Here is a 14,453-nt window from a genome sequence, read left to right as displayed (position 1 = left end):
CATCTAAATTAAATGCATAATTTATGTTGGTCTCTTCTGTATTCAGCACTCACTCTACTGAGCCTGGTAACTATGACATTTGAATGCTTACTAGTCAGAATGGGATAGAGGGCATGTGGTAGCATGTGGTCATGGCGTCCTGGTATCTATACACCTTTGGGGTTCCCTACCCCTTTCTATATTCCATCAGAGCTCGCCTGTGTGACCAATAGAATATGGAATGACAGTGTAGATTCCAAGGCTAGGTCACAAATGGTATTGCAGCTTCTGGTCTCTTGGATTGCTCATTCTGGAATAAGTTAGCCACCATGGTGAGATACCTAAACAGCCCTATGGAGAGGCTCCCATGGCGAGGAATGGAGGCCTCTTGCCAACAGCTGGCACCAGTTTTCCAGCCTCGTGAGTAATCCCCTTGAAAGTGAATCCTCCAGGCCAAGGCGAGCTTTCAGATGCTTACAGTCCTAGCTGATATCTGACTGACTTCACGAGAGACTCTTCCCTCTAGAGTCTTTTAGATCTGCAGTTGACCTCAGCAGGTATTGTTCTACAAAGTGACTGTTGATACCTTTTGTATACTTAGCACCATGTAAAGTATTGCAGTGAATATAACATTTTTTATATTCGCGAGTGTTGGCCCTCGCAGATAAAGAAACTGAGTAGTCACAATCTGTAAAAACCTTTTTTTCTGCTCTTCACACTTATAAGTTAACTTGCAGTTACTATCAAGAGTTTGTTTTATCAAGCCTACTCTCAACCTTTTCTTCAAGATCAAAACATTCTACAAATGATAATGATTGAGCTTCCTGGATACCTTTCTCATGTTAGGTGCCACATTCTCTCATCTTCCTATGGCAGTATATAGGCAATCTTAACACTTCATAATTTGCAATTAAAAAAAAATTTCTGTCTTTGACATAAAGCTGTTAACTCCTTGAAGGAGTTCATCCTGATATGCTTTTTGAATAAATGAAAGAGTACATTGGATTAGCTTTCTGAGTTCTCTTTTAGTGACTTGGAATATTTTAAATACTTAAAAGAGATTTATGGTTCAAAGCACTTTCATATAAATAGTTTGATTCCTCCGAATGACCTTTAGAGATTGATGTTTTTATCACCCGTTAGAGATGAGGAAGTTAATGCTAAAGTGACTTGCCCAAAGTTAATAGTTAAATAATTTACAGGTAAGATGCAAACACCACTGTACCAGTAGATAATTTTGCAGGGTAGTCAATCAGCAGCAAATTCTCTGTTATTTTTTAATTTCACTATAATGTGGAAACTAAGTAGTAGTATGTATCACGGCAATAAAGCTGGATTTAAACTATTATTTCTATTTGGTCTATTTTTTTGTTGTTGTTCTTGTTGAAAGTACAGCCAATTTTGTGGGGAAAAAATGAAGTGTAGAGTAGAAATTTTAAAAATTTCATTTGTGATTTTTGTAGTTTAGTGATACCTTTTGAATTAAGTATGTTTTCTTCTTCTTTTTCCACCATCCCAAATCCCTTTTAAAATAAAGGTCTGAGGGTCATTTATGTCTTCCTGTTCGATATACACATTCCTTCCCAGAAGCCTTACAGAAGTTCTATCGTGGTGAGTTCAGGTAGGAACTTCTTACTATTATATAAATGTCTTAAATGTGTGCCATTAAAAATGCTGTTAAACAGAACAAATTAGATGATAATTGGATTAGTCCATAGTTATAAGAGTAGCCAAAATAGTAATACATTAGCTGAGTCACAACCACATCTAACTTGCTTTCCTTCTCATCCAGTTGGAACTATGTGGAGAAACCCTGATAAATGCCACTTGGCCTATAATATAATTGCAGGTAGAGGTTTTTCTCCTTTGATGAGATAGAGGTCATGTCTCTACTTAACCTTGTTACATGTTCTTAGCAGTTTGGTAGAAAGGTAGTTAAAACAGTTGGCTAAAATTGTTCAAACTGTCTGAGATTTTATATTTTTCATCCTCGTCTTCTCCTATCCAGAAGGTCTGAGGGTTAGATTTACTCCAACCTTGCTCAGATTCTTGGTTTCTCGAAGTTATGTATTAGGTGTTTCTTAAGTGCTGGGGATTTTTTTTTCATATTTCTTTCACTTAATTTGTTCAGTGATGGTAATGCCCTGAGAAGAGAAGAGTGGAGGGGAGGGGCTGAGGTAGAGTTGCCTGATTATATTAGAGAGAGCTGGGTTGGACTACTTTTTATTTCCTGATTTGGACTAGATTTTATAGTTTGAGAAAATTTTTTCTCTGGGTATCTGGGAAATTGTATTAAATATTCTTGACTTCTGGAATCATTTTATTAATAATGATTCTAGTTTCTGGTCATTTCAGGAGTTTGACACCTCTACAAATGAATAAATTTATAGCTAGCAAGTCAGAGTATATTTCTGTATACTTATCTAGCAGGATCTGTCCCATTGGTTTTTTGATACATCAGTTTTTGGTTTTGAAATCAGTTAAACCTCTTTTTTTCTTTACTTTTACCAAAAATGTTATTTAAGTTTTAAGTGTAATCTTACATGTTTGTTATTGATCTCTTTTTGCTTTTATTGTGAAAATAAAATCATCATTACAGAATTTTAGGGGACAGATTTTCATCTAATCCAATCACCTTAACACAGTGCTATTTTAATTTCAGAATGCTTTCTTTTTTGTATATGTTATACTTTTTGATGAGGAAAACAGTATCTTGGATTTAATGGATACTTGATAAAGAATTTGACTTTACTTCAAATTATTTGGGAGATTTTGTACACATACATTAGGTATTTTCATTATAGTTGAAAAGAGAAATAAACATCTAAGTCTGTCTTGGAGCAGGAATCTGTGGGTTTTAGGTTTTTCTGGTATGATTTATTCATGGAATAACTAGTTTTTTAACATTAACTTTTTAATTTGATAAATTATAATGTCTAATCTTTAATTTATTCTATCTTGACATAACTTGCTTTTCCTTTACTCTTCCAAGGTGGTTATGGAGGCAGCGAATCAGGTTATACCTTGAAGGGACCGGCATAAATCCTGTTCCTGTGGACCTTCACGAACAGCAACTAAGTTTGAATCAACATAGTAGAGCCTTCAACATTGAAAGAGTTCATGATGAAAGTAAGTAGATTGGGAATTAGATGCATTTGGGGCAATATTTAACGTATAGTTCCTTTAATCTCTAATTTCTAGAAATAATACTTTATAATTAACTTACTTGGGGATTTTAGTGCCACTGATAACACTTAAGACTTAGTACAACGAACTACTTCAGGTATAAAACTTATTATAATTAGATACTGAAGTAACAAATACAGCATATTTCTAGAAAAAAATGTTTTCTAGGATGGGTTTGAAATCTAGTAGATTAGGGAAGGATTATAAAATGTCCAAGGGGATCGATGATATTTTAGGAAAGATTCTTGGCCTTCATCTTTGAAATGTCAAAAAGGAGAAAGAAAGCAGTAGAAATAAAATAAGCCAATCTGTGGAAGATTTCATAATAATTATACATTTTATATAGTTATATTGAAACATATTTACCATAGTTATAGTTATGGATTAAAACATTTTTTGTTTGGAAATTCTGCATCCCAGCTTTAAGATTTATGTTTCAAATATTTGTATAAGCTGCAAAGAGAAATTACCCTAAGGTGATATGCAGCTTTTTTGTCGTAAGTTGTTAAAGTGAATTCTCATTTTTGAGCTTATTTGTGGACTATAATTTATACATACTTTTCTACTTTTCCCAGTAACTATAAGACTTTAAAGATGCAAGAAGATCTTAAGAGATATCCTAAATACCTAGATTTTGTGTTTTTCTCCTGTGTTTTATTTCTTGGCTAAACTTATCAGGAAAAGCTACCTTCACATATCTGCTTTCTGTGTATGTCTTGTCATGGTTCCTGATGTTTATTTTTCAGTTTTTCATGGTGATTTATAGCTTTATACGTTAGCATGTTCCTATGTTCTTGTCATGTTTTAAAGATGTTCCTTTTCTCCCTGAATAAAAATCATTTGATTGTAGAACTCTTTCAAGTAATTACATGCACTTGATTTCCTATTACTGTTTTTGAAAGACTGCAGTAACTACTAAGTAAGATTTAAAAATCTTAGCTAGAAATTTTACTTCATTCTTCACTAAAAGAAGTTATTGCCACCACCAAAAGACTTTGAGTTTGGCTCTTTACATCAACAGTCTAACAGGAAAGCAACAGATTGGCATTCAAAGATTCATTGCTCAGTTTCACTGTTTTTAGTTTATAAACTAATATATATAGAAACAAAATTAGATATAAATTTATTAACATCAGGGTGTTCACATCTGATTTATGGTAGTTTTAGAAAAAGAACAAAAATGTTCAAAATTTAAAAAATAATAAAAGAACATTTCTCAAAACTTAAGTGCTAGTCTTTGAATTGAAAGGACTCACAAACTATTTAGCATAATTAATGGTAAAAGGTCCCACATCAAGTATGTCAGAATACTAGGGATAAAAACCTCCTACAAGCTTCCAGAGAGAAACTGGAAGAGGTAGTGGTGATGGGGATTGTAGTTGGAGTAAGTTATTTTACATACAAAGAATCTGGAATCAGAATAGTGTAAGATTTTTTATAGTAATACTAGAAATTGCTTATACTTAAAATCATTAATATTATTACTAACGAGTATATAATATGTACCATGTCTAGACACTATTTTAGAGGTGTTTTGTTTTTTTTGGTAGAGGTTGGTTTTTTTGTTTGTTTGTTTGTTTTAGAGCTTTATTTTCTGAGACAAAAATTGAGTAAGTTTTCAAGGTATGTCTCATATTTCCTATTTAAATTCTCTTTAAGTTGGCAGGTAACAACATTTCCTAGTAAACTGCCATTTGGGATTTTTGAATATAGGAGGAGGTTTGAGATTATAAATATGCCACCATGTTTGATCCCTTATTTACCTTTCTAATTCAGAACAAAAGATAACAGAGAAAAAAAAAACACCTAGTTTTTTTAACTTTTCAGCTTAAAAAAGGAATGATGTAACTTTAAACAAAACTTTCCATTTTGTATAATCTATCCTTAGCTAGATTGTATTTGTATACAAGTTAATGAAGAAGAATACATTTTTATTACCTGTATACTTTCAAGGAAAGGTAGGGTTAATTAATTATTTTTTAAATTTTATCACATAAACTAGTAACTTTCTTATTTCAAGGCTGGTCATATTCATTTGGATAAGTGAATGGATTTGATAGACAACCCCAGAATTTCAGTGGCTTAATGTAATGAAGGTTTATTTCCAACTCATCTCACTGTGCAGCGGGTGTTCAGGCAACTTCCAAATAATGGCTCTTAACATGTTGCATACCGCGGGGTTTAAATCCCTCGTGAAGATTCTTGTGATCCGTAAGCAACGTGTTAACATCATTTAAGGCCTCTGAGTCTTCCATTGGATGCTCTGTACCTTGTGGGTAGAAGAAGACAATGTAGAGAATCCCAAGGGAACTTTCAGGAACCAGGCTTTTTCACTACTCTTGCTCATATTCCAATGGCTATTCCTAGTCCCCTGGGTATACCCCAATGAGAATGGACCTAGAAACATAGTCTAGCAGCATGACAGTGTGAGGACCACGCAGCGGAGCAGTCCCTGCCACTAGTACAGTATAACAACTCTGTATTTAAAAATAGAAATTATAATTAATTTTATAGTCTATTCTTTTGGATAGTAAATTGTTAATTGGTATTGAATCAATTTTTTCACGTCCTATGGAAGCAAGTTTAAAATGAACAGTTTCGTGATTAAGTAATGTTTGGTAGTCAATTAGCATGAAAACATATAAGCAGAATTAAGATGATTAATGAGACTTGAAGTGATTTTACATATTTTATTCCTTTGACAAAGGATTTCAGGTGAAATTCAGCAAGCACAGACAATAAAAGCGCAATATGGAAAGGAAAATTAGGATGAAGAAAAATGGTTCTAGGTAGTCAAGACCATATAAAAGAAAAACATATGGTTACAGGTTGATGGTGAGAATTCAGATTTACTAGTTAGTAATATTTCATGAGTATCTACTGTTAGTTAAGCATTCGTAAAAAATCTGTGGAGAGAGGTAAAATAAATTCTATTCGTAATTATCTTAGGTAGAGAAAAATAATTTAAACAATACCTTTTAGCTTTTTATATTTATAAAACTATTAGGTATGAGAATATATATATCTAGTACCAAACTATGTTTCAAAAGTTAGCAGGTTTTGTAGTGATAAGTGGAATTAAATTTGATTAAACACATCAAATTTTTTATATACCTTTTTGTGTCAAGTTTTTTCTACTGTATTAGATTGAGCTGATAATGTTAACCCATTTTGTAATTTAGTCAAATAACAAGTTTTCAGAGGGTACTTAGAATTGTAATGACAACTTGTTATACTATTTGCAAGATTAGTTGGGTCCCCTTTAGGCAGTAATAATCCATAAGAAATTAGATACTTGTAATTAATGTTCAATAAACATATAAACAGAAGAATATAATAGTTAGGCTAGCAAGTCAGAGGAGAATATTAGATCAGTGGTTGTGTTGGTGCAATGGTGAAAAGTTTTATTAGTGTATTAATGTCTAATGTATGTTAGGGATCTATTGTTGCATAACAAATTATCCCAATATTTAGCCTCTTAAAACAAAACTATTTATGGTTTCATAGAGATTGTGAAAGTCAAGAATCCAGGATCAGCTTAGCTTATCAGTAATGGTTTAGGATCTCTTAGGAGGTGACAGTCAAGCTGTGAGCTAAGTCAGCAGCATCTGAAGACATGACTGGGACTGTAAGATCTCATTCCCAACTCATCCCATAGCTGTTAGCAGGGAGCTTCAGCTCCTCACCATTGAACTGCTCCACTGAACTGCTCAGGAAATAGCTTTCCCCAGAGCAAGTGCTCTGAGAGAGCAACTAAGGTGGAAGCCAGGGTGTTTTCTTTAACCAGATTTCAGAAGTGACAGATGACTTCTGCCATACATTGATTGCATAGATCAATCCTGCTATGATGTGAGAGGAAGAGTTTCACAAGAATGTGAATACCAGGAGGCAGGAATCATTGGGACCATCTTGGAGGCTAGCTACCACAATTGGGGTGGACTTTTAAGCTATGACTTAGGAGAAAGTGTGGAGGAGACAGAAAAGAGAAATTGTCCCATGGTGATTCTTGAGTGGAACGAATCTACTATTGGTGACATTGAGAAGATGGGGTTGGCATTTCCAGTTGGAGACTGATAAAAGACAAAAAGTTAATAATCACAATTTTGATCCAGAAAGCAGTGGAAATCCTTTGAAGGATTTTGTGTGATGGAGTGATGTTTAAGTAATCGTCAAGGAAGATTGCTTAAGCTGGGCATACAGCCTTATAGAGTGAAAAAAGATGACATTTTTTTAGGAGTCACAAAAGGAGATGTGGCAGCGTTCCTCCAATGCTGCTGTTGTTAAAACCACTCCTGAGGTTTTCTTAAAACAAAACAAAAACAAACAAACAAACAAAAAATCTGTCTCTAACATAATTGATTTGGTTTCCAACATGAGCCATGCATATAACTTGCTGCTTAAATCCGAAATGGCTCTTCTGTGGAAGTACTTGATCATTTCCACCTCTGCAGCTTCTAGAGTAAAACCAAGTTAAATGTGACAAGAATTTTATGAGATGGATAAATAACATTTTATCACTCTTGAAAAATTGTTTCAAGGAGAATTAAGGTTTATTTTGGAGAGACAGAGGCTTCATTGCAGCTATAATATTAGGTGACTTTGAGGTTATTATGAATACTTTAAATAAGAGATATTTGATTTATATGTTAATGTTGAACTATAGATTCAACATTATTAAAACAAAAATATGGATATTTTAATGTTTTATAAAATTTATATCATAACTTTCCTAAAATTTAAAGAGCTCTCTGGGATTTTCTTTCTTCGTTACTTGCAGGGCCCGAGGCTTCAGCACCCCAGCTTTTGCCAGTAAGAGCACTAAATGAAGTCTTCATTGGGGAAAGTCTATCATCCAGGTACATTTAAACCTATGACCTTGAGTTTGGAATTTAATGTTTTAGTATATTTTAAATATTTATTCAACTTCTACAACCTAGGATTTGTGAATAATTAGTACTGTATAAGTAATAGAAATGAAATGTTTGATGACATATTTTCGAGACCTCCATACATGTTAGTACATATTAAGAGAAAAGAAGGTTCTATGACCAAAAGTTTGTGAAACCCTAGGTTAAACAAAATACAGCAGTATTTCCCAGAGCCTTTAATCTATCATGTAGGTGCTTTATAAATGTTTTAAGAGAATGATGTAAGGAAAACATTTGCAATTGATACAAAACTTTCATAGACAGCCCATATTAAAACTTCCCTACTAATTATCTTAATAATGTCCTTTAAAGCTGATTTGTTTGTTTGCTTGTTTTTATTCAGGGTCCAATTAAGGATCATACATTGCATTTGGCCATCATGGCCCTTTTGAATTAATTAAGAACAGGTTCTTAGTCCTATCCTGTTTTGTCATTCATGATACTAATATTTTTTAATGGTCTTAAGCCAGTTGGTTTGCAGAATATGCCTTATTTTAGATTTTTTTTTCCTTCTCTGCATGATAAGATTTGGACTAAACATTTTTGGCAAGAATACTACATAAGTGATAATTGCATCCTTCTTAGTGCAACATCTTAAGGCAAGTGTATTCACAGTTTGAGATTTATAACCATTATTAGCAAAAAGTTAATAAAGTTCTCCATTAGGAGAATAAAAATATAGTATGTGTTTTATTACTGATAAAATTGTGAGTGTTGAATATAATTTAGACTTAAATTGTCAGCAGAATTGTTTTTTGCAAAACTTTTTTTGTGTAACATTAGTTACCAGTTAGAGAATGACGGCCATAATATACAGTTAATTTAACTCTTGGTGGTACTTTAGAACTTGCCTTCTCATTTTCATATACGTAAGTAAGTTTGGGTTGAAGATTAGAGATGAGTCAATGTCCCACTTTCCTGCTACCAGAACCATGGGACCTTTTGAAGGCCATGCAGTTGATGCTCTAGTTTACTGAGAATTCCATGTATTCTAAAAATCTGTTTTTTATAAGTCATAATATTCCTTTCATATTAAGTTCCATATGATATTCCTTTCATAAGAAGTTTAATTATGGTGAGAAAAGTTTGTCTTCGTTAGAAAAAATATCTACATCTTAACCAATGACTTACATAGGTAGTACTGAAAAGAACAAAGCCTGCCTGATTCAACAGAATGCTTTGAACAATCTTTTTGAGTAGTTGTAATTATTTTGATGAATGTAATTTAGAATTTATTCAGTGAAAATATATGGTGCTGTGTGTAATATGCGAGTCCCTAGGGATGTAAAGATGAGTAAGATAAAGGTAGTGCTATCTTAATTTTTTGGAAGGTGATAAAATACATAATTTAAAAAATTATTAAAAGTAAAATATATTCTTCAAAGAAATAAAAATATTCTTTCAAGAACTTTTTTTTTTTTTTTTTTTTTTTTTTTTTTTTTTTTTTTTTTTTTTTATTAAATTTATTGAGGTGACAGTTGTTAGTAAAATTACATAGATTTCAGGTGTACAATTCTGTATTACATCATCTATAAATCCCGTTGTGTGTTCATCACCCAGAGTCAGTTCTCCTTCCATCACCATATATTCGATCCCCCTTACCCACATCTCCCACCCCCCACCCCCCACCCCCCACCCCCCTTACCCTCTGGCAACCACCAAACCATTGTCTGTGTCTATGAGTTTCTGTTTCTCATTTGTTTGTCTTGTTCTTTTGTTGTTTTGGTTTATATACCACATATCAGTGAAATCACATGGTTCTCTGCTTTTTCTGTCTGACTTATTTCGCTCAGCATTACACTCTCAAGATCCATCCATGTTGTCACAAATGTTCCTATATCATCTTTTCTTACTGCCGAATAGTATTCCATTGTGTATATATACCACAACTTCTTCATCCATTCATCTATCGAAGGACATTTTGGTTGTTTCCATGTCTTGGCCACTGTAAACAAAGCTGCAATGAACATTGGAGCACACGTGTCTTTATCTCTAAATGTTTTCAGATTTTTTGGGTAGATACCCAGGAGAGGGATTGCTGGGTCATATGGCAATTCTATTCGTAATTTTTTGAGGAACCTCCACACCGCCTTCCATAACGGCTGCACCAGTCTGCATTCCCACCAACAGTGTATGAGGGTTCCTTTTTCTCCACAGCCTCTCCAACATTTGTTACTATTTGTCTTGTTGATGATGGCCATTCTGACTGGGGTGAGGTGATATCTCATTGTGGTTTTGATTTGCATTTCTCTGATGATTAGTGATGTTGAGCATTTTTTCATATGTCTATTTGCCATTTGTATGTCCTCTTTGGAGAAATGTCTCTTCAAGTCCTCTGCCCATTTTTCAATTGGGTTGTTTGTTTTTTTGTTGTTCAGTTGCATGAGTTCCTTGTATATTCTGGATACTAGCCCCTTATCGGAGGCACTGTTTGCAAAAATCTTCTCCCATTCAGTTGGTGGCCTCTTTATTTTGTCAATGGTTTCTTTTGCTGTGCAGAAGCTTTTAAGTTTCATATAGTCCCATTTGTTTATTTTAGCTTTTACTTCCATTGCCTTTGGAGTCAAATTCATAAAATGCTCTTTGAACCCAAGGTCCATAAGTTTAGTACCTATGTTTTCTTCTATGCAGTTTATTGTGTCAGGTCTTATGCTTAAGTCTTTGATCCATTTTGAATTAATTTTGGTACATGGTGACAAATAGCAGTCCAGTTTCATTCTTTTGCACGTGGCTATCCAATTCTCCCAGCTCCATTTATTGAAGAGGCTGTCTTTGCTCCATTGTATGTTTTTAGCTTCTTTGTCAAAAATTATCTGTCCATATTTATGTGGTTTTATTTCTGGGTTCTCAATTCTATTCCATTGGTCTATATGTCTGTTTTTCTGCCAATACCATGCTGTTTTGATTATTGTGGCCCTGTAGTACAGGCCAAAGTCAGGAAGTGTGATACCTCCATTATAGTTCTTTTTTCTTAAGATTGCTTTGGCTATTCGGGGTCTTTTGTGGTTCCAAACAAATCTGATGATTTTTTGTTCTATTTCTTTAAAATATGCCATTGGGATTTTGATGGGGATTGCATTGAATCTGTATATTGCTTTGGGTAATATGGCCATTTTAACTATGTTGATTCTTCCAATCCATGAGCACGGAATGTCTTTCCATTTCTTTGTGTCTTCTTCAATTTCTTTCAGAAAAGTCTTATAGTTTTCAGCATATAGGTCTTTCACATCCTTGGTTAAGTTTATTCCTAGGTATTTTATTCTTTTTGATGCAATTGTAAAAGGAATTGTTTTTTGTATTTCTTTTTCTGAGATTTCATTGTTGGTATATAGGAAGGCAATGGACTTTTGTGCGTTGATTTTGTAGCCAGCAACTTTACTGTATTCGTTGATTGTTTCTAATAGCTTTTTGGTGGAGTCTTTAGGGTTTTCTATATATAGCATCATGTCATCTGCAAAGAGTGATAATTTAACTTCTTCATTCCCAATTTGGATGCCTTTGATTTCTTTCTCTTGCCTGATTGCTCTGGCAAGGACTTCCAACACGATGTTGAAAAGCAGAGGTGATAGGGGACATCCCTGTCGTGTTCCTGAACGTAGAGCAAAGGGCTTCAGTCTTTCTCCATTAATTATGAGATTAGCAGAGGGCTTGTCATATATGGCTTTTATTATGTTAAGGTATTTTCCTTCTATACCTATTTTATTAAGTGTTTTAATCATAAATGGATGTTGTATCTTGTCAAATGCTTTTTCTGCATCAATTGATATAATCATATGATTTTTGTCCTTTATTTTGTTTATATGATGTATCACATTGATGGATTTGCGTATGTTGAACCATCCTTGTGCCCCGGGGATGAACCCCACTTGGTCGTGATGAATAATCTTTTTAATGCATTGTTGTATTCGATTTGCTAGAATTTTATTTAGGATTTTTGCATCGGTATTCATCAGAGATATTGGTCTGTAGTTTTCTTTTTTTGTGCTGTCTTTACCAGGTTTTGGTATCAGGGTAATGTTGGCCTCATAAAATGTGTTGGGGAGTACTGTTTCTTCTTCAATTTTTTGGAAGAGTTTGTGCAGAATTGGTATTAGATCCTCTTTGAAGGTTTGGTAGAATTCACTAGTGAAGCCATCTGGTCCCGGACTTTTGCTTTTGGGAAGGTTTTGGATGACTGATTCAATTTCGTTACTGGTGATCGGTCTGTTTAGATTTTCCAGTTCTTCATGGTTCAGCCTTGGAAGGCTATATGTTTCTAAGAACTTATCCATTTCTTCTAGGTTGTTGAATTTGGTGGCATATAGTCCTTCATAGTATTCTTGGATGATCCTTTGTATTTCTGTGGTGTCCGTGATAACTTCCCCTTTTACGTTTCTGATTTTGTTAATCAGTGTCTTCTCTCTTTTTATCTTAGTAAGTCTAGCCAAGGGTTTGTCAATTTTGTTAATCTTCTCAAAGAACCAGCTCTTTGTCACATTAATTTTTTCTATTGTCTTTCTGTTCTCTATTTCATTTATTTCTGCTCTAATTTTTGTTATTTCCTTTCTTCTGCTGACCTTGGGTTTTACCTGTTCTTCTTTTTCTAGTTCTTTAAGGTGTAACATGAGGTTATTTATTTGGGAATTTTCCTGTTTCTTGAGATAGGCCTGTAATGAGATAAATTTCCCCCTTAAAACTGCTTTCGCTGCATCCCAAAAATTTTGGTAGGATGTATTTTCATTGTCATTTGTTTCTATGTATCTTTTGATCTCTCCTCTAATTTCTTCTTTGACCCAGTCCTTCTTTAAAAGTATGTTGTTTAGTCTCCATGTATTTGTGTTTTTTCCCGCTTTCTTTTTACAGTTGATATCCAATTTCAAAGCCTTGTGATCAGAGAATATGCATGGTATGATTTCAATCTTTTTAAATTTGTTGAGACTGATTTTATGTCCCAATATATGGTCTATCCTTGAGAATGTTCCATGTACACTAGAAAAGAATGTGTAGTCTGATGTTTTAGGATGAAGTGCTCTATAAATGTCAATTATGTCCATTTCATCTAATGTGTCATTTAGGGCTACTATGTCGTTATTTATTTTCTGTTTGGATGATCTATCCATAGCTGTCAATGATGTATTTAAGTCCCCTAGTATAATTGTGTTTTGGTCAATTTCTCCCTTTAGTTCTGTTAGTAGTTGCTTGGTGTATTTCGGTGCTCCCTGACTGGGGGCATAAATATTGATGACTGTTATGTCTTCTTGTTTTACAGTCCCCTTCACCATTATGAAATGTCCATCTTTGTCTCTTGTTATCTTTTTCACCTTGAAGTCTGTTTCATCTGATATCATTATGGCTACACCTGATTTTCTCTGGGCACCATTTGCTTGGAGTGTCAATTTCCACCCTTTCACTTTGAGTCTATGCTTGTCCTTGTAGCTGAGATGTGTCTCTTGGAGACAGCATATGGTTGGGTTTAGTTTTTTGATCCAATCTGCTACTCTGTGCCTTTTTATTGGTGAGTTCAGTCCATTTACATTTAGGGTGATTATTGATATGTGAGAATTTCCTGTCATTCTATCTTTAGTTTTCTGGTAAGGCTGTGTCTCCATTGTTTCTTTGCCTTTTTGTTGTTGTCTATTATTTCTGTGTGGTGGTATTCTATGATGTTTCCCTCTGTTTCTTCTTTTATTTCAGTATATATTTCAGTTCTGGATTTTTTTTGAGTGGTTACCCTTAAGTTTATGTAAAAGTAAGTTTGATATTTAGAGTATTCCATTTTCTTCAGCACGCTTACTTTCTCCATTCCCATATTCCGGTTCAGGCCTTTATTCTCCCCCTTTTTGAGTTTTGGTTGCCACAAATTGTCCCTGTTGATGGTGGTCGAATAGCCTCCTTTAGTATTTCTTGTAGTGCAGGTCGTGTATTAGAAAATTCCCTCAGCTTCTGTATGTCTGGAAAGGTCTTTATTCCTCCTTCATATCTAAAGGATATCTTTGCTGGATATATTATTCTTGGCTCATGATTTCTCTCTTTCAATAGTTTGAATATTTGGTTCCACTCCCTCCTGGCTTGTAGAGTTTCTGCTGAAAAATCTGATGATAATCTAATGGGCTTTCCTTTGTAAGTTACCGTCTTCTTTTCCCTGGCTGCCTTGAGGATTCTTTCTTTGTCGTTGATTTTAGACAGCTTCAGTACAATGTGCCTTGGAGAAGGCCTGTTGGGATTGAGGTAACTAGGTGTTCTATTTGCTTCTTGGATTCGAGGGTCCAGTTCTGTCCACAAATTTGGGAAGTTCTCATCGACGATTTGTTTGAATATATTCTCTGTTCCCTTCTCTCTTTCTTCTCCTTCTGGTATGCCCATTATTCTTATATTGCTCTT

The 14,453-nt window shown here is 34.2% G+C and overlaps 1 protein-coding gene across 3 annotated transcripts in view; it reads left to right on the top strand.

The window, feature by feature from the left end:
- Positions 1 to 14,453, top strand: part of NADK2 (NAD kinase 2, mitochondrial) — a 48,907-nt gene that overhangs the window by 17,453 nt on the left and 17,001 nt on the right. For all 3 annotated transcript variants that reach the window (XM_019737224.3, XM_019737223.3, XM_019737225.3), the window contains 3 exons: positions 1,517 to 1,600; positions 2,972 to 3,108; positions 7,943 to 8,021. In XM_019737224.3, coding sequence (XP_019592783.1) covers positions 1,517 to 1,600; positions 2,972 to 3,108; positions 7,943 to 8,021 — 300 coding nt within the window. The remainder of the gene's footprint in view (positions 1 to 1,516; positions 1,601 to 2,971; positions 3,109 to 7,942; positions 8,022 to 14,453) is intronic.

The sequence above is a fragment of the Rhinolophus sinicus genome, chromosome 3 (genome assembly GCF_057876585.1).
Source record: "Rhinolophus sinicus isolate RSI-liver-muscle chromosome 3, RSI-T2T, whole genome shotgun sequence".
NCBI lineage: Eukaryota > Metazoa > Chordata > Mammalia > Chiroptera > Rhinolophidae > Rhinolophus > Rhinolophus sinicus.
This window is presented reverse-complemented; position numbering and strand designations above follow the sequence as displayed.